Below are 23,836 nucleotides of genomic sequence, written 5' to 3'. Positions count from 1 at the left end.
CCGCCCTCGGCACAATTCGGAGAAACATGCTGAAAGTAAGTCATGTCGCAATGGACACTGACATGAACAAAGAATGGTCAAAAGGATTGTTTGCCACAAATAAAGTATAGGGACAGTTTTGAAGAACAGTACCTACCAATGGGTTTCAATGAAGCCATTGACCTGTATCGGAGAATATTAAATACCAACACAGTATCTTATCGCCTTCTAGACACCAGGTGTCTTTATGAAAATTAAACAATTTGTGTTTCATCTATAGGAATAATATGCCAGGCAGAACAAAACCAGAAAGAGTTACACAACAATATAAGATTACCAGTGACATTGCTATTAAAAAATAACATGTAGCGGGTTTTCTCTCATGACTAAGTGTAGAGAATTACCAAAGGTATGACACCCAATAGCTGATGATTAATTAATCACTGTGCTCTAGTGGTATCGTTAAAAAAGCAAAAACAAAATGTTGCCATTAAACGTAAGTCTGAATATGATAAAGCTTTTTCAATGTCTTGGAGTAAAGTTGTAAAATCTGTTTTGAAAGCAAGAAACCATATATAGGCTATAAGGTAAGAAAACATCCATTCTGTTTAAAAGAAAAAAAAGAGACTTCAAACGAGGAAATATCTATACCCACCGTATGAGATTCGGCAGAAACGACTGACACGTTGAGAAAGGCATTAAGCTGCAGCAACTAAAAAATAGCTTAAAATAATTACGCAAAAAGATAATTGTTATTGATTTTAAAATCTGGTTTTGTTATATATGTTTTGTATTTTATGTTAGGGTTAGACTACAGTTAGGTTAAGATTAGATTAGCGTTACATTAGACTTAGGTTGAGCTTATAATTATTAGAGTTAGGTTAAGATTAGATTAGCGTTACATTAGAGTTAGGTTGAGCTTATATTAGAGTTAGGTTAAGATTAGCTTTAGCGTTACATTAGATTTAGGTTGAGCTTATATTAGAGTTAGGTTAAGATTAGATTAGCGTTACATTAGAGTTAGGTTGGGCTTATATTAGAGTTAGGTTAAGATTAGCTTTAGCGTTACATTAGAGTTAGGTTGGGCTTATATTAGAGTTAGGTTAAGATTAGCTTTAGCGTTACATTAGAGTTAGGTTGCGCTTATATTAGAGTTAGGTTAAGATTAGCTTTAGCGTTACATGAGATTAGGTTGACTCAAAACGAAAGCTAAAGTTAGAGTTGAAGTTTCCAACATGAAGTTCATTTCTTTAAAATCTGACAAATGTTTTAAATTTCACGTTGAGTTAGCATTAAAGGTAAAATAACACAGTACAACGTTCACCGCTATCTATAGACACGCACTTCAGCCAAACAAATACACACCGCCATCATAATTAAAATAACACAGCACAACGTTCACCGCTATCTATAGACACGCACTTCAGCCAAACAAATACACACCGCCATCATAATTAAAATAACACAGCACAACGTTCACCGCTATCTATAGACACGCACTTCAGCCAAACAAATACACACCGCCATCATAATTAAAATAACACAGCACCACGTTCACCGCTATCTATGGACACGCACTTCAGCCAAACAAATACACACCGCCATCATAATTAAAATAACACAGTACAACGTTCACCGCTATCTATAGACACGCACTTCAGCCAAACAAATACACACCGCCATCATAATTAAAATCTCAGTGGATCTAATCCTGTGTCGAGATGACCTTTTTATTCGACCAATCAAAATGTCACTGAGCCGCGATATCTTCTTCATAATTTGTCACGGGGATTCTATAATACCCGTAACTGAATAAAACACGATTGTCCAAATATCTCTCCTAACTGTATATCTATTAGATCTCTCTGTAACAGGCAGTATATACCCGCTTTGGCTCGTCTCTAGGTATGATAAGAGATACGATCTTATATAAAGTATATATAATATAGCACGTTTAGTTCACTAGAAAACACAACAAAACACAATACACTTTGGAATCTGTATTAACTTACGCTGACAAATGTACAGCCGCAGTAGTTAATTAATAACAACAATAATAACAACCCAGAACTGATCACTTAATTAGTTAATCTCTAGGTGTCTAGTTTACACAATATGCTAAACACTTCACCGTGACACAACACCCACACGTGTGATAACTGAGAAACGCTTCTAGGGGAACTTAATTAATAAAGGAATTACAACACTATTCCTAACTGGTTAATTTTTAATTAACCCTAACTACTCCTTCAGTAACCTTGTAACACAGAATTAATACTGGTACCTATCACAATAAAGACAATAACCTACAGTTTACCTAGGTCTTCTAGGATGGCTGGCTAAGCTTTATATTACCAAATACTCATATAATGTTAGAACAAAAAGTCTACGATTTACTTCGTCAGATGACCGAAGACACTGTCTAAAGAATATTGGTATAATACAGTATTAAAATATTTAAAGCCACATCAATCACATCAAGGTTATACAACAGAGCAGAAATGATATTTACCAAAGTCCAAACGGACTAACGTTCCCCCTGGACGCCTTCCTATTTCGTTCTCCCAGATATCTCTAAAAAACTAGCTATTTATTATAAAATCAGAAATTCGCCTGGGGGTACAAGGCGGTCCTCCCCCTATCATCTGATAGTCCACCTCTCCCAGAGACGCATTTTTCTCTTGATCGCCAGACGTACTGACGCCATCGTCGCCAAATCACGGTTGTAAAAACTGCACTCGCAGAGGTATTACGTAACTACTGGCCACTTGGCTCCGCACCTGGGCTGGGTGTGTATTAGACGACCATCGCGCAGAAGTATTACGTAACAAGTTGCCCACCTAGATAAGTGCATTTGGAACTGCACACGGCCTTCTAAAACAATTAATATCGCCACAGGCGAAAACAAAATTAAGAGCATGTACCGTCACATAATTAAAAGAAATATATTTTGAAGATACTATCAATGATTAATTAGTGATGTCTCCTAAGTATACATTAAACAAAAATCAAATACTCTATGATTTGTATCAGCTAATGGTACACCTGATACGCGGTCGGTCTGGGATCGATCCCCGTGGGTGAACCCATTGGACTATTTCTCGTTCAAGCTAGTGCACCGCACCTACTATACCAAAGGCCGTGGCATGTGCTATCCTGTGGGATGGTGTATATAAAAGATCCCTTGTTACTAATGAATAATGAAAAAACACATGTAGCGGATTTCTTGTCTAAGACTGACAAAATTGCCAAATATTTGACATCTAATTGCCGACGATTGATGAATAAATGTGCTTTAATGGTGTCGGTAAACAAAATGAAACTTAGAGTCAATTCCACAGCCTCCGCACGTACACGTACAACATGTATTTGTTAAGGACACAACAAACTTTAACATGTTTGTGAACCATGAAGTGCATGCTATGCGCAATAGATAAACACTAAATACGTTGATACACTTTTCTACCAAACCACTGAAGGCATCTTCACAATATTGTAGAACATTATTACAAATATATCATTTTAAATAGTGTCACTATGTAACATTTTAAGGCACCAACTCTGTAGGAGTTCCAGCCAGTGCACCACGACTGACATATCAAACACCGTGGCATGCACTATTCTGTCTGTGGGATGCGGGTTTCATGTCTAAGACTATATGTCAGAATTACCAAATGTTTGACATCTGTAATACACATAGAGATAGTGTTACACATCCAATAGCCGTTGATTTAAATTCAATGTTCTTTAGTGGAGTCGTTAAACGAAACAAACTTTAGCTATAGAATTGGCCTTTAAATAAGATTATGAGAAACAAGTTCGTTGTTAATGTTACTGTTGAACGGCTCAAAGTCATAGGAGTTCTCCCCCATTTTAAAAATTTGTTTTCGTGTCGTTTTATTTTCGTGTATCGTACACACATTATTTAGTTACAAGAAGTGGTATTTTCCATATATCCACACGTCCGTCATACCTCCATCCGATTATCCCTTCGTCTTGCAGTTGAAAACAAAGATACACGATCTTTATATTCACAATATTATCCTCTCCGACATCTGTATTAAATTATGACGTCGTTTCGCTTTTAAAATCGTAAGTCTTGTTGTTATATCATAATCGAAAGCAAAATTGTCTGTAAAGATGTTATTCGTTGATTGGTAGCAGTGGCGCATCCAGAAATTCCATTTAGAGGGCCCCAATGACTTGAGGCGGAATGACAAGAGAACTTTGGGGAGGTTTGGAGGGGGATCGTAAAAAATGTTTAAATTAATATATAATAAAATTATAACTGTCGCAAAATGTAGGGAGGGGGGCTGGGCCCCTGCCCCCCCCCCCCCTAGATCCGCCTCTGGGTAGCATTTATATACCTTGATCAAATATTTACTTATTTATTTATTTGACTGTTTGTTTATGTGTCCCAATGTCCATAGAAAACCTACTGACGTATTAATGGCATTGTAATATGAACGACTAAATCATCGACACTACTCATGTATGATCGATTCCAACGAAAAGGGCACACACCATATTCACATCCATAACTTGAAAACAAATACCTTTAGATGTTGAGCTCATCGCGTCCGCCTCAGTAAGACAATTAGTGCCATATATATAATATGACCAGCTTATGTGGAATATTGAGCCGGTTGGAGATGAAAATAAGCTATTTTGGTCCTTTTTGAAAGGCATCTATCCATTAAAACAACAAATTAACGTATATAGAATACCACACGAGTTGTCGCTAGATATCATTTTTACAAAAACGAGGAAACTTCCTTTGGTATCTGACCGTATGAAAGTGAGGTCAGATCCTAACATGGGAAGTTCACGAGTTTCGTAAAAATGATATCTAGCAACAACGAGTGTGGTATTTTATTTATTATCCACCTTTAAATAATGTAAATTGTGGCCAAAAATTATGTAAACATGTCTGCTTTTCAATTGGAAAAAACCCCAAGCCATTGCACCAACAACTTGACCAAGTTTCGCCGCATTGAGAAATAGTTATACTTCCGCTAATTTTCAGTTACGTAGCCAGGGAGTGGACGTACTCCCCCATTAAATGTCCCTTATTTCCCTTATTTGCGTATAAATATGCTTATGTACAACTTGGACCCAAACAAAAGGGTAAAACCGGTACATAAGTCCACATTCTAACAAAACACCCCCTCGAAAAACATTATTTCACTACGCCACTAATTATGATAATACGAACGTAATAATGAACTCACAAATCACAACTGATAGGCTAATAACATTATAATCTACTGCAGGTTTATATAATGTGTATACATGGGTTTTCATACGACCCATTCCAGAATAAAGGGCTCCTTTGAAATATATTTCCCCTTCATCGTTCTAGATATATTATATAATGCAGCAAGGGATCTTTCATATGAACTTTCCCACAGACAGGAAAGCACATACCACGACCTTTGTCCAGTTGTGGTGTACAGGTAAGAAAAAATAAACCAATCAGCTTAATGGGTCCACCGAAGTCGTTCGATCCTGCAACGCAGGCACCTCAAGCGAGCATATGCCCGAACAAACAACACAACTTGTGACAAACTAAATATTTAAAAAAGAAATATAAAAGACCCCCCCCCTCCCAAATTAAAAAAATATAAAACAACAAACCTCCTCCCCCCCCCCCCCCCCCCCAACACAAACAAACATGTTTTATTTAATTTTGTTTTATTGTCCCTTATTGTAAAGAACAGTGGCAGCGATGGGAGCTGTGAATGACCGGACGTCCTCACATGGCTGGACGTCTCACATGCATACCTACACAAAAGGCACCAAAAAACGTGGGTTGTTGAGTAGAAACTGTTCATAACTGATTTGATCTGTGATTTTATAAAGAAAAGAAAAATAGCAGAGAGAGAGAGAGAGAGAGAGAGAGAGAGAGAGAGAGAGAGAGAGAGAGAGAGAGAGAGAGAGAGAGAGAGAGATACAGACAGAGAGAGAGATAGAGAGACACAGAGAGAGAGAGAGAGAGAGAGAGAGAGAGAGAGAGAGAGAGAGAGAGAGAGAGAGAGAGAGACAGAGAGACACAGAGAGAGAGAGAGAGAGAGAGAGAGAGAGAGAGAGAGAGAGAGAGAGAGAGAGACAGCCGGGGTGTGTGTGTGGCCAAAATCCGTCAGTCACCCATCTCTTTACCCCTCCCCCTTCAACAATCTTCTATATGTACCCATCTTCCCACAACACAGTGTAGGTTCCTCATCTCCTCGCCACTACACAATATAAAATACTGGCTACCACAATGCCTACGTGTCCTGGACGGAGGAGCCGGCCGAGGCCGGCTCTTGCGCCCAGGACAGGCGTGCGCTACAACAGCTTGTTCTGAATGTGCACGTAAAGCCCTATGACCTGACCTGACCTAATGCCTACGCACCCCATTTCCTACTTTATCGTTCATGATAAAGAAACAATTAGACAAACAAACAAACAAACAAAGTTTTTACAATCACTTAACTCTATTCGTATATCCACTCAACATTTGCAGGAAATATTGCACCAGAACAGCACAGTAGTTAGATGTCATCATTTGGGTAGTATTAGATCCATGCACAGATATTTTATATTTATACACATTTAAAACAAATATGATCTTTTCGCACATGTCTGAAGTTAACCTATATTCAGACGAATGTGCGTAGTAGTATCGCTTTGACATCAATAAGCACATTAACACGTGGAAGCATTGTTGACGTCACGTCAGAGGAATGTTCACGTTTTTATGGTAACGTGTTCGGCAAGTTTCGTAACTGAACTAAAAATGGAGAAATACAATTGAAATGCGCACCTCTAGCACCCTCCTACTGGCCCCGCGCCTGGCAGGCAATACAAATAGCGCAGAACTATGTACAGTAATAATCCATTGTACGTCACCGGCAGCATTGACGATGCATAACCCCCCCCCCCCCCCCCCCCCCCCCCCCCCCCGCATAACACCCCAAAACAAAACAAAAAACAACAACAAAAAAAGCAACACAAAAATATATTAGGTACACTGAATTACACTGAAATAACAGCCAGTTTGTCAAATTCAGAATGTTATGTCACGTCTTAACCTATCGGTCATCCTTATTGGATGTTTTAACTTAAAAAAGCCCAGTAGTAAATAAAATTATTGGGATGTATTTTTATATTTGGTTTGGGTAGGGGTATTTAATTCAAGGTAAAATCGTTACATTTCACAAACTCATTTTAGCATTTCGGTAATTACGCGGCTCTCATTGAATGTATTTTAAAGCTGCAATCTCAGGAATGTTGAATCGACCAAGCTTTTGGGCTACATCGGCGAGAGTCTATGGTTTCTTATGAAATATACAAGAAAAAAGAGAGTAGCTGTAGTATAATTTTAAGGGTATTGCTAATTATAATAATGTATAGCATTTGTTTTGGATCCGGATCGCGGATCGCTATATATTCATTTCCTTTGATGCGCGATGTATTGTAGAATGAACGCCTGAGACTGCGCCGTCCCAAATCGACAGTGCCTTTTGAGATGTGTGGGGGATGGGCAGAAAGACAGATGGAGATGATGGGGCAGGAAGAAAGAGAGAGAGAGAGAGAGAGAGAGAGAGAGAGAGAGAGAGAGAGAGAGAGAGAGAGAGAGAGAGCGAGAGAGAGAACACAAGAGTGTGTGTGTGTGTGTGAGAGAGAGAGAGAGAGAGGGGGGGGGGGGAGGAGCTATGAGCTACTACTATTTATAACACATCAAGTAATGTTTACATTAAGACGCGCGAATCCGAATGTAATATTGTTTGAATTGCACGTTAAAAACCCCCAAGAAATAATAAAAAATATTATTTAATTTTCGACCCAATCATTTGATAGACAACTTTGCCTTTTTCTTAAACTGGACACTACATACCATAGCCTTCGTCTTCATCTTATTACTCTATCTTCTGCCCTATAAAAAGGTGCAGTCTTTATTTACATATATATACATGTATACACTGCTTGTGCAGTTGTAGCAGGTATGTAACACAGTCTATTGCATAACAACAAAAAAACACCTTTTTTTCTACCATCCATAAGATACATGGTGCATTAAGGGCGGTACGTAGCCCGATGGTAAAAGGTTCGCTAGATGCGCGGTCGGTTTGTGATCGAAAGAAAGAAAGAAAAATGTTTTATTTAACGACGCACTCAACACATTTTATTTACGGTTATATGGCGTCAGACATATGGTTAAGGACCACACAGCTTTTGAGAGGAAACCCGCTGTCGCCGCTACATGGGCTACTCTTCCGATTGGCAGCAAGGGAAGTTTGTGATCGATGCCCGTCGGTGGGCCCAGTCCATCCAGTGCACCAAAGTCTGTGGCATGTGATATCCTGTCTGAGGGGTGGTGCATATAAAAGATCACTTGCTATTAATAGAAACATGTAGCGGGTTTCCTCTCTAAGACTATATCTCAGAATAACCATATGTTTAACATCCAATAGCCGATGATTAATAAATCAATGTGCTTTAGTGGTGTCGTTAAACAAAACAAAGATTAAACTTTAACATGATGCATTACATTTGTTCCCCACATTATACTGTCTTCTTGTATAAGGTAACAGGGGCAGATCCAGGATTTTGTAAAGGAGGTGGGGGTGGGAGTACAACATTTTTAAAAGGGGAATTTGAGTTTGTTGAAGGCAAATGAGCTGAACTACCAAATGAAGCGAGATCGGTAGTTGGTTCGTGACGCGCTGACCGGAAACTTTCGCAATACAGATGTCAGAGACGCGTTTCTAGGGCAATTAAGTGCTGTATATTATGGATGATGAATTTGAAAAAAGAAGAAGAAAAAAGTCACAACACAAAGGGCACAACAAACGAACGGGGTGGCGTTCACAGGATCCTCCTGACCCCCCTTTCCCTCTGGGTCCGCCAATGCTTTATTCATGTTTCTCTGAAGGGATGCGAAAGGCGAGTAATGGAGACGTGGTTTGCACCCCGATCGACAAAGGCTAGCGAGTATTCAGTGGAAGCTACGCTTGGAAGCGTGCGTAAAGACAGACACTTAGAAGAAACCTGTTTCGTTGGTAGAATAATAAAAACGAGCTGCTCATACAGTTTTTCACCCACTGGATAAACTATTTTTATAACCCACTAGGAGAAGAATGTGGTGCACACAATAAGTTGTAGGCGACTCATACTCACATCATACACACAGATATTATTGTTCGCGGGTGGGTGTGTATAGCGGCCTCCAGTTGACTTCATTGAGCATGTAGAGTTAGAGTTATGTGGATATCTTTTATACAAACTATATCCCTTGTCAAAGAAGCGAGATGCGATAAGAACTGATCTCAACAATATTTCTTTGGAACATTACAGATTTAAACATATTTATAAAAGTGCAAACATCTAAACCAGTCTTCATTTTTCGTTTCGAATCCGGAAGATGTTTCTTTTCGGATTGCTTGTGATTTGGATACATGCAGGTAAGAACTAATTTAATATGTATTAGGCATTTACCAGCTAAATCGATATTTGTGTATGTAAATGTACATGTAAATCATGATATGTTTACGCTGACGAATATTAAACATGTTTATATGATTTTATAGAAACTATACACCTGGACATTAATGAACAAGCACCTATTTTTTTACCGTGTGGGTTATACTTCGCAAGTAAGTGTTACATTTCATGGATACAAAACACTGTCATTAATGTTCTGTTTATTTAAGGGACAGTGGACTGACAGTAGTTATATAAGAAACCATAAATATACATCAAAGTGTATAGTCATTAATTAATGGAGCTGGAATCATGACATCTCGGTAAAAAAACCTGTTTTGTTAAAGTTTATTTTGTTTAACGACATCACCAGAGAACATTGAGTTAATCAATCATCGGCTATTGGATGTCAAATATTTGGTAACTGACAGAGTCTAAGAGAGGAAACCCGCTACATTTGTTCATTAGTAGCTAGGGATCTTTTATATGCACCTTCCCACAGACAGGAAATCACATACCATGTCTTTTGACAAGTTGTGGCGCACTGGTTGGAACGAGAAAATACAAATCAGTTTAATGGATCCACCTCCGGCGAGCACTCAGCAGATTGAGCTAACTCCCGCCCCTCTCGGTAAATATCCAGCAGATACAGATATGTAAAAAATCTCACAATCAGGGGGCGGGACGTAGCCCAGTGGTACAGCGTTCGCTCGATGCGCGGTCGGTCTGGGATCGATCCCCGCCGGAGGGCCCATTGGGCTATTTCTCGTTCCAGCCAGTGCACCACGACTGGTATATCAAAGGCCGTGATATGTACTATCCTGTCTGTGGGATGGTGCATATAAAAGATCCCTTGCTGTTAATCGGAAAGAGTAGCCAATGAAGTGGCGACAGCGGGTTTCCTCCCTCAATATCTGTGTGGTCCTTAACCATATTTCTGACGCAATATAACCGTAAATAAAATGTGTTGAGTGCGTCGTTAAATAAAAATAAAACATAAAACATATCTCAAAATCAGGTTTTAAACCCCATAGGAACGAACCACTTCTACGTGCGTTTTGGGCTGCAATACATTTTAAGTGGTGCTTCATTAATGTGGAGGTATATATAAAATACATGTATATTAATGTGGAGGTATATATAAACTACATGTATATTCGTTTGGAGGTATATATAAACTACATGTATATTAATGTGGAGGTGTATATAAACTACATGTATATTAATGTGGAGGTATATATAAACTACATGTATATTCGTGTGGAGGTATATATAAACTACATGTATATTAATGTGGAGGTATATATAAACTACATGTATATTAATGTCGAGGTGTATATAAACTACATGTATATTCGTGTGGAGGTATATATAAACTACATGTATATTAATGTGGAGGTATATATAAACTACATGTATATTAGTGTGGAGGTATATATAAACTACATGTATATTAATGTCGAGGTGTATATAAACTACATGTATATTCGTGTGGAGGTATATATAAACTACATGTATATTAATGTGGAGGTATATATAAACTACATGTATATTAGTGTGGAGGTATATATATAAACTACATGTATATTAATGTGGAGGTGTATATAAACTACATGTATATAAATGTGGAGGTATATATAAACTACATGTATATTCGTGTGTAGGTATATATAAACTACATGTATATTAGTGTGGAGGTGTATATAAACTACATGTATATTCGTGTGGAGGTATATATAAACAACATGTATATTAATGTGGAGGTATATATAAAATACATGTATATTCGTGTGGAGGTATATATAAACTACATGTATATTAGTGTGGAGGTGTATATAAACTACATGTATATTAATGTGGAGGTATATATAAACTACATGTATATTAATGTGGAGGTATATATAAACTACATGTATATTCGTGTGGAGGTATATATAAACTACATGTATATTAATGTGGAGGTGTATATAAACTACATGTATATTAATGTGGAGGTGTATATAAACTACATGTATATTAATGTGGAGGTATATATAAACTACATGTATATTAGTGTGGAGGTATATATAAACTACATGTATATTAATGTGGAGGTATATATATAAACTACATGTATATTAATGTGGAGGTATATATAAGCTACATGTATATTCGTGTGGAGGTATATATAAACTACATGTATATTAATGTGGAGGTGTATATAAACTACATGTATATTAGTGTGGAGGTGTATATAAACTACATGTATATTAGTGTGGAGGTATATATAAACTACATGTATATTAGTGTGGAGGTATATATAAACTACATGTATATTAGTGTGGAGGTATATATAAACTACATGTATATTAGTGTGGAGGTATATATAAACTACATGTATATTAGTGTGGAGGTATATATAAACTACATGTATATTAGTGTGGAGGTATATATAAACTACATGTACATTAATGTGGAGGTATATATAAACTACATGTACATTAATGTGGAGGTATATATAAAATACATGTACATTAATGTGGAGGTATATATAAACTACATGTATATGTATATTCATGTGGAGGTATATATAAACTACATGTATATGTATATTAGTGTGGAGGTGTATATAAACTACATGTACATTAATGTGGAGGTATATATAAACTACATGTACATTAATGTGGAGGTATATATAAAATACATGTATATTAATGTGGAGGTATATATAAACTACATGTATATGTATATTAATGTGGAGGTATATATAAACTACATGTATATGTATATTCATGTGGAGGCATATATAAACTACATGTATATGTATATTAGTGTGGAGGTGTATATAAACTACATGTACATTAATGTGGAGGTATATATAAACTACATGTACATTAATGTGGAGGTATATATAAAATACATGTATATTAATGTGGAGGTATATATAAACTATATGTATATGTATATTAATGTGGAGGTATATATAAACTACATGTATATGTATATTCATGTGGAGGTATATATAAACTACATGTATATGTATATTAGTGTGGAGGTGTATATAAACTACATGTACATTAATGTGGAGGTATATATAAACTACATGTACATTAATGTGGAGGTATATATAAAATACATGTATATTAATGTGGAGGTATATATAAACTACATGTATATGTATATTCATGTGGAGGTATATATAAACTACATGTATATGTATATTCATGTGGAGGTATATATAAACTACATGTATATGTATATTAATGTGGAGGTATATATAAACTACATGTATATGTATATTAATGTGGAGGTATATATAAACTACATGTATATTCGTGTACTGACACACGGACCTTACACAGATCTGGGGCGTACTTCACTAGACTCTCATAGCATCTTCAGCTAAGTCGTGGAGTTAAAACAAAGTTACTTTGTTTCGTTTAACGAAACCACTAGAGCACATTGATTTATTAATCATCGTCTGCTGGATGTCAAACATTTGGTTATTACGCCATATAGTCTCAGAGAGAAAACCTGCTACATTGTTCTATTAGAAGCAAGATATCTTACATATTGACCATCCCACAGATACACTACGGCCTTTGGTATGCCAATCGTGGTGTACTGGCTGGAACGGGAAGTAAGCCAATGGGCCCACCGACGGGGATCGATCCTCGTGGATCTATGGAAAATGACTTACAAAGGGGATGCGATGCTGCCTTAGAGGCTGAAACTGTTTTCTGTCCCACTGTCAAATAGCTGAGGTGCGTACCCAGGATAACGTGCTTGAACGTTAATTGGATACAAGCACACCAATAACTATACACAAATCTTGTTTTGATTTACTAATCATCGGCAATTGGAATGGAAGGAATGGGTGTTTAACGACACCCGAAAACAAAAATAGAGATTGGCTATTGGGTGTCAAACAAGGTAAGTGCATCAATTTACCATCAAAATGCATCTAGTTTAAATCTGTTTGGTGAGGGCGGGATATAGCCCAGTGGTAGAGCGCTCGCCTGATGCGCAGTCTATCTGGAATCAATCCCCGTCGGTGGGCCTATTGGGCTATGTTTCGTTACCGCAAGTGCACCACGACTGGTATATAAAACGCCGTGGTATGTGCTATCCTGTCTGTGGGATGGTGCATATAAAATATTGGAAAAAATGTAGCGGGTTTCCTCTCTAAGACTATATGCTAAAATTACCAAATGTTGACATCCAGCAGCCGATGATTTAATAAATCAATGTGCTCTAGTGGTGTCGTTAAACAAAACAAACTTTAACATTTAACTGTTTGAGTGAAGGTATGGGAGACTCGATAGTAATTAGGAGTGGTGGGGAGAGAGTATTTACCCCATATTCATTCATTTGAACTTATTTTCGTGCTTATATCCAATTAAGGTTTAAGCACGCTGTCCTGGCACACACCTCAGCTATATGGACTGTCTGTCCAGGGCAGTGGGTTAGTGGTTAGTGGTTAGTGAGAGAAAAGAGGCTGTAGTGGTCTTACACCTACCCATTCAGTCGTTAAAACTAGCTCAGGGTGGGAGCCGGTACCGAGCTGTGAACCCAGTACCTACAAGCCTTATGTCCGATGGCTTAACCACGACACCACCGAGGCTGATTTACCCCATAAGGATACGCCCTGTGTCTGTTAATCATTATGAATTTCGCAACATCACTTCTATACAGTTAAGTACGATCAACCTAAATTTAGTCAGTTAGCTTTGAAGTTGAACAGGCCTCTCTGGGATACGCAAGGAAGCCCGTGTATGTTAAAACACCCGTGTGGAGTTATTTAGATTCAGTATCAACCCGAGCTTGACCATGTATTTAGGACTCACTCACCTAGACATCACTGTTATAATCGCATGGCTGACTGTCATACAACATACTAAACCAAAGGAGAAATCTGACAAATATTACCAGTTTTTATAAGAAAGTTTAAGTAAGACAATTAGAGTTAATAAACGAGGAAACAAGAGACCTGTCACTCGACGTGTGTGGGCCCCGATAAGACTCCCTCTTATCCTCCCCAACATTGTCATATGTTCGAGCGCACGGTTAGTAGGATGTATTGGTGAAATTGTCGAATAAGAATTGAACACAGGTCAAGGTACATATTACCCCCAGCAACACACGTATTTAACCGTCAAGTCTTACTGGTTACCGCATGGCTGCACCTGTATGCATTAAAGTAAACTTAGCAAAGCCATTGAAATATGTTAACATTAGTGAAAGAATGCAATCCCATTGAAATATGTTAACAATAATGGAATAATAGTATTTCATATGTAGCTGAACTATCCAACTCCTTGTACGCCTTGTATAAGAGTAGTTTTGTTAGTCATGGAATTCGTAACAGGCTTCTTCATTGGATTGTCATCTGTTTGAGTTACTATACGGCCAGTATATTTTAGAGAAGTCGATTAAAATTGATAGATCCTGTTTGGAATAGTTTAGCTTGTTTATTTGTATTGATGTATCTCTTTATCAATATACAATAAAAATCGTCTGCTACAATAATACTAATGTAATAATGATGGCGTTCACAGTGATGATGACGGTGATGATGATGATGATGATGATGATGATGATTATAATTTTGACGATAGCCATGATTTGATGAATATGAATACGACGATAATCATTGATATGATTGTGACAATACCGATGATAATGATGAATATGTAGATGATGATGATTTTAATGGATGTGACGATGATGATGATGATGATGTTGATAATAATGATGATGATGATGTTGTTGATCTTGATGATAATGATGCTGATGTTGATGTTGATGATAATGATGATGATGATGTTGATGATGAATCGGATTGAAATACCTAGGAAATATATAATATATATGTATATGTGTATGTGTGTGTGTGTATATATATATATATATATATATATATATATATATATATATATATATATATACTCTTAAAAAAGTAGGGGAACTCTAATAAGAATTTACAATTGCCAAAATTGTAAGGTATATTAGCTATGGGGAATGGCTATATGATAATAGTGAATTACAGTAGGTTTTATGACAACCAAAAATCTTGAAGGACGGTTAGGGTCAAAAGTGAAATTTGAAAGTTGACGTTTTTTTATCAGTAAATCGCAAATTCAAACAACAAAAATGACTAAAAAACAAACCAAACACAATGATCAACAGAATGAACAAGATTGACAGAAATAATGTTCCACAGTGATTATGTTTTTCTTAGCATTAATCATGTTAGAAAACTAAAATAATGCGAAATGATTTTCTGGCTGAGTTCTTCCCTTTGGTTCTTAATCGATCACACAGTTGCTGTTTGAAATGTCCATTTCGTGTATATATAAAATACTCATCAAATTACTAATGCAGTCAGTGTGTCTTTCTCTTTTCTTTCTTTAAAGTGTACGTGACGGAATCGCGGTGTCCAAATGATAGCATTCCAGGTAAGTTTCATACTAATTTAAAATAGAACACCACATAATTTAAATTAATATTGTTCGTTGCCCACAAAACATGCTTGAAGTAGTTTTGGTTATTCCACTGTGTTTCCGTGTAACCGTGCTGTACCAGCCATGACCTCCAGACATGCAATTATGCTGTGAACAGAGGAGCCGCCGTGGGTGTCTAAATGATTCTCATTGTGTTCAAATGTTTATCATTTCCATTAAAAAACACAATATCCTCTGTCCACGTATCATCATGAATATTGTTGTGCAATTATTGTTCGCTGTTTTGGATTTCAAACTGAGTAATTTTATAAGCTTTCCACCCTTAATTTCCTTCTATCTCGAATACGATTATGCCACTATTATTCCGATATTCTGTTAAATAATTGTTGAATTTTATATTTTAAGCTCTAAACTACTACAATATCACTAGGGATTAATTTGGTAATGGTTTGCCTTACTATGATTAAAGGGGACAGCCCTGAGTTTGCAGCCAAGATGTTTTAACTTTGAAATATAACGTATTACAATATGACATTGGTGTTTTAACTTTGAAGTATGACGTTTTACGATTTGATATTGGTGTTTCCAGTTGTGAACCTGTGTGAGTTCAACTACTATTTCGGCAATGACATCTACCTCGATGGACGGCTCATGCAGAGTTACGCTCAAGACTGCACGTGCACCATTACTCCGACCGTCAACCAGTCGATGACCTACGTGTCCACATCTCCCCAAACAGGAAGTGCGCAGTGCGACAACGCAACATTCAGTATAAATCCAGGCATGACGTCATCCGTGACGTGGGACTGTACAGACGATGGCTTTAATCAAACCGAGGCTGCCGTCAGTAGAACCTCCCCGTGGAAAGTGAGAATGACAAAAACCACTTCCGGTCTGATGCTGACAGAAGATATTGACACCGGTTACTGTCTGAGACTTTCAACAACTACTGCAAGTACGTAAGAAGATGTATTTGAGGATGTATATGATGCTCTCTGTCTCTCTCTCTCTCTCTCTCTCTCTCTCTCTCTCTCTCTCTCTCTCTCTCTCTCTCCATCTTCCTCTTCCTGCTCCATCCTCTCTGTCGCGTTCTTACTTTCTCCATCTTTTCTTATCTTCTTTGTTTATAGCTCTTTCTCTCTTGTAATCGTAACCAAGGTTCTCAGTTACTGATTTTTCCCAGACTAGATCTAGGTCTCAACAACATTCTTTTGCCATGATGACGTGATGTATTGATGTTAGTGTACATTATCTCTGTGTTAATTTCCATTTCAAGCTGTGATCCAGTATTTCAATATTTCAGAATTCACCGTGAGCTGTGTGTCTGGGACGAATACCACTATGGACGTAGACGAATGTGAACAGGACTCGGACAACTGTGACGTCAACGCTTTGTGCACCAACACATTTGGATCCTTCACCTGTACCTGTAAAGCTGGGTTCTCGGGAAATGGTACCAACTGTAAAGGTAAACAACAAACGAGATACTCTCGACATACGTAATTCAAAATTATACGTAGCTCCACTTTCTTTTTTGACGGAGCGTTAAAAAAGGCGCCCAAATTCCTTCATTAAAACTGCACAAACATTCTTTTTGGCGCAATCCTACAGGAGTTTCAAAATTCCATAGTACCAAAACTATCCCCCGCCCGCTACTGACGCCGGTCACCCTGCTGGTGCTCCCTTGCACCTGCCTGTGCGAGCGGCCTCCTCTCCCACCCACCCCAATCCATTTCCTGTCCTGGACAGAGGAGTCAGCCAAGATCGGCACATGTGTCCATGACAGGCGTACCCTACAACATCTTCCTCTGAATGTGCAATCCTCTGACCTGACCTGCCCTGACCTGAGCTGAGCTGACCTGACCTAAACAACAAATGTCCTCGTAGTCTTGCCTTTATAGCCAGATACGTTTCTTACGTGCCTGCAGAGGCACCATTTACTGTGCAGAAACATGTTTTTAATATGCAATTGTAGCCATAAAAAAAGGAAATTAAAAATGAATTTGTGTTTTAAATTCTGACAAAATTCGAAAATAAGTTTAGGGTCGACCCTATATTCTAGGTATGGTTGGGTGCCTGCAAACACTTTTGTTTCCTAGGTCCTAACCAAATATAACGTGATAAGGGAATACTTGACTTTATTAACAGGCGAGCCGTTGTATAACAGTGTTGCATACATATATACATATATACATACATACATACATACATACATGCACACATACATACATACATACATACATGCCAAGTAATTATAACCAAACAAATTATGAAACATATATGGTGCAATGTATAATGGTAAAAATTTAGTAAATATTTTTAGTTTTAATGGTGGGTGTTGTATTCAATGTTTAACCATATGAGATTTCTAAATATTGTTTTTATGTGTGGTCAAAAAACTTTTCAAACATAATATGTTAAATGATTGGAATGGTTTAGATGTTTGTAGTCAAGGGCGTTTAAATTAATTAATTATTACAGGTATGAAACATGACAAGGAGAACATGGAATTGCATTTGGTTTAGAAAAGTCTTAATGTAAAGTAGAGCAAGCATATTTGATTGCAAAACCAATATTATCTAAAACCTCAGACATTTTCCAAACAAAACCTCAATGTTTGTTTCATTGTTTGTTTGTTTGTATTTTGTTTTGTTCTCTTTTGTTCCCCTGCATACAAATAGGTTCAATATTATTGGATCGTTTTTGTTATTACTGACCGTGTTCTTATATACTCTTCAAAAAAAGAAACGCAAAAGGGTACAATGGGTTATAACTCCGATTTTATGTTTCCTACCGGTTCATGCTTTGTGAACATATGGTCATTGCATGTCCCAAACACATTCCCACGGTTACATTCGATAAAACGCAGCTACTGTACAATAAAGTTCCAAAATGTGAATATTCGCAAAAACGCAGCCACGTGCAAACCATGTCACCACTGCACGTGCGTTGTCTGCACGTGCAACATGAACACCGACAGTATAAAAGTGCAGGGTGTTCGCTTGCCTGGCCTCTGTATCTGGCCGACAGTTGACAATCCAGGACATGCCACGTCTCAGTGAACCGCAGAGAAACAATGCCATCGGCCGACTAGACGCAGGCGAATCCAGAACGGCCGTTGCCAGGGCATTCCATGTGTCCCCAAGCACCATCTCCAGACTGTGGGACCGTTACCAGCAACATGGATCAACACGTGACCTCCCTAGATCCGGTCGACCACGGGTCACTACCCCCGGGCAGGACCGCTACATCCGGGTACGCCACCTTCGGGAACGATTGACTACTGCCACCTCCACAGCCGCAGCAATACCAGGTTTGCGCAGGATATCCGACCAGACCGTACGGAACCGCATACGTGAGGTAGGAATTCGTGCCAGACGTCCAGTTCGAGGTGTCATCTTAACACCACAACACCGTCGACTCCGACTGCAGTGGTGCCAGATTCATCGACAATGGCCTCAACTGCGATGGAGACAGGTGTGGTTCAGTGACGAGTCCCGATTTCTGCTCCGACGTCATGATGGAAGATGTCGCGTGTATAGGCGTCGTGGTGAACGTTATGCGGCAAACTGCGTGCAGGAAGTGGACAGATTCGGCGGGGGTAGTGTCATGGTGTGGGCAGCCATCTCACACACTGGCAGAACTGATCTGGTCCACGTGCAGGGCAACCTGAATGCACAGGGCTACATTGACCAGATCCTCCGGCCACACATCGTTCCAGTTATGGCCAACGCCAACGCAGTGCTCCAACATGACAATGCCAGGCCTCACACAGCACGTCTCACAACGGCTTTCCTACAGAACAACAACATTAATGTCCTTCCTTGGCCATCGATATCACCGGATTTGAACCCAATTGAGCATATATGGGACGAGTTGGACCGACGCCTCCGACAGCGACAACCACAGCCCCAGACCCTGCTCGAGCTGGCAGCAGCCTTGCAGGCCGAGTGGGCCACCATCCCCCGGGACGTCATCCGTACACTGGTTGCTTCAATGGGCAGGCGGTGCCAGGCAGTTGTCAACACACGCGGAGGCCACACCCGGTATTGACTCCAGATGACCTTGACCTTGGTGGTGTGTCCTATCACTTACTCACAATGGACTAGAGTGAATTGTGAACAATCCTGCAACATTTGGTAATTATCGGACTCACCATTCAATAATTAAATCAATTCTCCAAATGTTACGACAATGTGGTTTTGCGTTTCTTCTTTTGAAGAGTATATTTCAGACGTTGATGAATGTTCTGCTGGAACTCACGTTTGTCCACCTGAGGCAGACTGTATCAACTTGAACGGAACATACACGTGCAGATGCAAAACTGGATATAGTTTACAATGCTTAAACACACGCGTGTAACTAGATACATTTACAATGCTTAAACACCTGTCTTACACGCGTGTAACTACACACATTTACAATGCTTAAACACACGCGTGTAACTAGATACATTTACAATGCTTAAACACACGCGTGTAACTAGATACATTTACAATGCTTAAACACCTGTCTTACACGTGTGTAACTACACACATTTACAATGCTTAAACACACGCGAGTAACTAGATACATTTACAATGCTTAAACACACGCGTGTAGCTAGATACATCTACAATGTTTAAACACCTGTCTTACACGCGTGTAACTAGATACATTTACAATGATTAAACACACGCGTGTAACTAGATACATCTACAATGTTTAAACACCTGTCTTACACCCGTGTAACTACACACATTTACAATGCTTAAACACACGCGTGTAACTAGATACATTTACAATGCTTGAACACACGCGTGTAACTAGATACATTTACAATGCTTAAACACACGCGTGTAACTAGATACATTTACAATGCTTAAACACCTGTCTTACATGCGTGTAACTACACACATTTACAATGCTTAAACACACGCGTGTAACTAGATACATTTACAATGCTTAAACACACGCGTGTAACAAGATACATTTACAATGCTTGAACACAAGCGTGTAACTAGATACATTTGCAATGCTTAAACACACGCGTGTAACTACATACATTTACAATGCTTAAACACCTGTCTTACACACGTGTAACTACACACATTTACAATGCTTAAATACACGCGTGTAACTAGATACATTTACAATGCTTAAACACATGCGTGTAACTACATACATTTACAATGCTTAAACACCTGTCTTACACGCGTGTAACTACACACATTTACAATGCTTAAACACACGCGTGTAACTAGATACATTTACAATGCTTAAACACACGCGTGTAACTAGATACATTTACAAAGCTTAAACACCTGTCTTACACGCCTGTAACTACAAACATTTACAATGCTTAAACACACGCGAGTAACTAGATACATTTACAATGCTTAAACACACGCGTGTAACTAGATACATTTACAATGCTTAAACACCTGTCTTACACGCGTGTAACTAGATACATTTACAATGCTTAAACACACGCGTGTAACTAGATACATTTACAATGGTTGAACACAAGCGTGTAACTAGATACATTTGCAATGCTTAAACACACGCGTGTAACTACATACATTTACAATGCTTGAACACACGCATGTAACTAGATACATTTACAATGCTTGAACACACGCGTGTAACTAGATACATGTACAATGCTTAAACACACGCGTGTAACTAGATACATTTACAATGCTTAAACACACGCGTGTAACTAGATACATTTACAATGCTTAAACACCTGTCTTACACGCGTGTAACTACACACATTTACAATGCTTAAACACATGCGTGTAACTAGATACATTTACAATGCTTGAACACACGCGTGTAACTACATACATTTACAATGCTTGAACACACGCGTGTAACTAGATACATTTACAATGCTTGAACACACGCGTGTAACTACATACATTTACAATGCTTGAACACACGCGTGTAACTAGATACATTTACAATGCTCGAACACACGCGTGTAACTAGATACATTTACAATGCTTAAACACACGCGAGTAACTAGATACATTTACAATGCTTAAACACACGCGTGTAACTAGATACATTTACAATGCTTAAACACACGCGTGTATCTAGATACATTTACAATGCTTAAACACACGCGTGTAACTACATACATTTACAATGCTTAAACAGCTGTCTTACACACGTGTAACTACACACATTTACAATGCTTAAATACACGCGTGTAACTGGATACATTTACAATGCTTAAACACACGCGTGTAACTAGATACATTTACAATGCTTAAACACCTGTCTTACACGCGTGTAACTACACATATTTACAATGCTTAAACACACGCGTGTAACTAGATACATTTACAATGCTTAAACACACGCGTGTAACTAGATACATTTACAATGCTTAAACACCTGTCTTACACGCGTGTAACTACACACATTTACAATGCTTAAACACACGCGAGTAACTAGATACATTTACAATGCTTAAACACACGCGTGTAACTAGATACATTTACAATGCTTAAACACCTGTCTTACACGCGTGTAACTAGATACATTTACAATGATTAAACACACGCGTGTAACTAGATACATTTACAATGTTTAAACACCTGTCTTACACCCGTGTAACGACACACATTTACAATGCTTAAACACACGCGTGTAACTAGATACATTTACAATGCTTGAACACACGCGTGTAACTAGATACATTTACAATGCTTAAACACACGCGTGTAACTAGATACATTTACAATGCTTAAACACCTGTCTTACACGCGTGTAACTACACATATTTACAATGGTTAAACACACGCGTGTAACTAGATACATTTACAATGCTTGAACACAAGCGTGTAACTAGATACATTTGCAATGCTTAAACACACGCGTGTAACTACATACTATTACAATGCTTGAACACACGCATGTAACTAGATACATTTACAATGCTTGAACACACGCGTGTAACTAGATACATGTACAATGCTTAAACACACGCATGTAACTAGATACATTTACAATGCTTAAACACACGCGTGTAACTAGATACATTTACAATGCTTAAACACCTGTCTTACACGCGTGTAACTACACACATTTACAATGCTTAAACACATGCGTGTAACTAGATACATTTACAATGCTTGAACACACGCGTGTAACTACATACATTTACAATGCTTGAACACACGCGTGTAACTAGATACATTTACAATGCTTGAACACACGCGTGTAACTACATACATTTACAATGCTTGAACACACACGTGTAACTAGATACATTTACAATGCTCGAATACACGCGTGTAACTAGATACATTTACAATGCTTAAACACACGCGAGTAACTAGATACATTTACAATGCTTAAACACACGCGTGTAACTAGATACATTTACAATGCTTAAACACACGCGTGTAACTAGATACATTTACAATGCTTAAACACACGCGTGTAACTATATACATTTACAATGCTTAAACACCTGTCTTACACGCGTGTAACTACAAACATTTACAATGCTTGAACGCACGCGTGTAACTACATACATTTACAATGCTTGAACGCACGCGTGTAACTACATACATTTACAATGGTTAAACACATGCGTGTAACTAATACATCTACAATGCTTAAACACACGCGTGTAACTACATATATCTACAATGCTTAAACACACGCGTGTAACTAGATGCATCTAAAATGCTTAAACACACGCGTGTAACTAGATACATCTACAATGATTAAACACACGCGTGTAACTAGATACATCTACAATGCTTAAACACACGCGTGTAACTACATACATCTACAATGCTTAAACACACGCGTGTAACTACATACATCTACAATGCTTAAACACACGCGTGTAACTACATACATCTACACTGCTTAAACACATGCGTGTAACTAGATACATTTACAATGCTTAAACACCTGCGTGTAACTAGATACATTTACAATGCTTA

At 38.1% G+C, this 23,836-nt stretch overlaps 1 protein-coding gene across 1 annotated transcript in view; it reads left to right on the top strand.

Moving 5' to 3' along the window:
- Nucleotides 1-9,157: 9,157 nt before the first annotated feature.
- The window catches only part of LOC121372107 (fibrillin-1-like), a 14,900-nt gene continuing 221 nt past the window's right edge, over nucleotides 9,158-23,836 (top strand). Inside the window, exons 1-5 of the mRNA XM_041498371.1 lie at nucleotides 9,158-9,425; nucleotides 15,840-15,881; nucleotides 16,477-16,842; nucleotides 17,191-17,355; nucleotides 20,122-20,220. Coding sequence (XP_041354305.1) covers nucleotides 9,386-9,425; nucleotides 15,840-15,881; nucleotides 16,477-16,842; nucleotides 17,191-17,355; nucleotides 20,122-20,220 — 712 coding nt within the window. The 5' untranslated portion in view covers nucleotides 9,158-9,385. The remainder of the gene's footprint in view (nucleotides 9,426-15,839; nucleotides 15,882-16,476; nucleotides 16,843-17,190; nucleotides 17,356-20,121; nucleotides 20,221-23,836) is intronic.

This window comes from Gigantopelta aegis, chromosome 4 (genome assembly GCF_016097555.1).
Source record: "Gigantopelta aegis isolate Gae_Host chromosome 4, Gae_host_genome, whole genome shotgun sequence".
In the NCBI taxonomy this organism is placed as follows: domain Eukaryota; kingdom Metazoa; phylum Mollusca; class Gastropoda; order Neomphalida; family Peltospiridae; genus Gigantopelta; species Gigantopelta aegis.
This window is presented reverse-complemented; position numbering and strand designations above follow the sequence as displayed.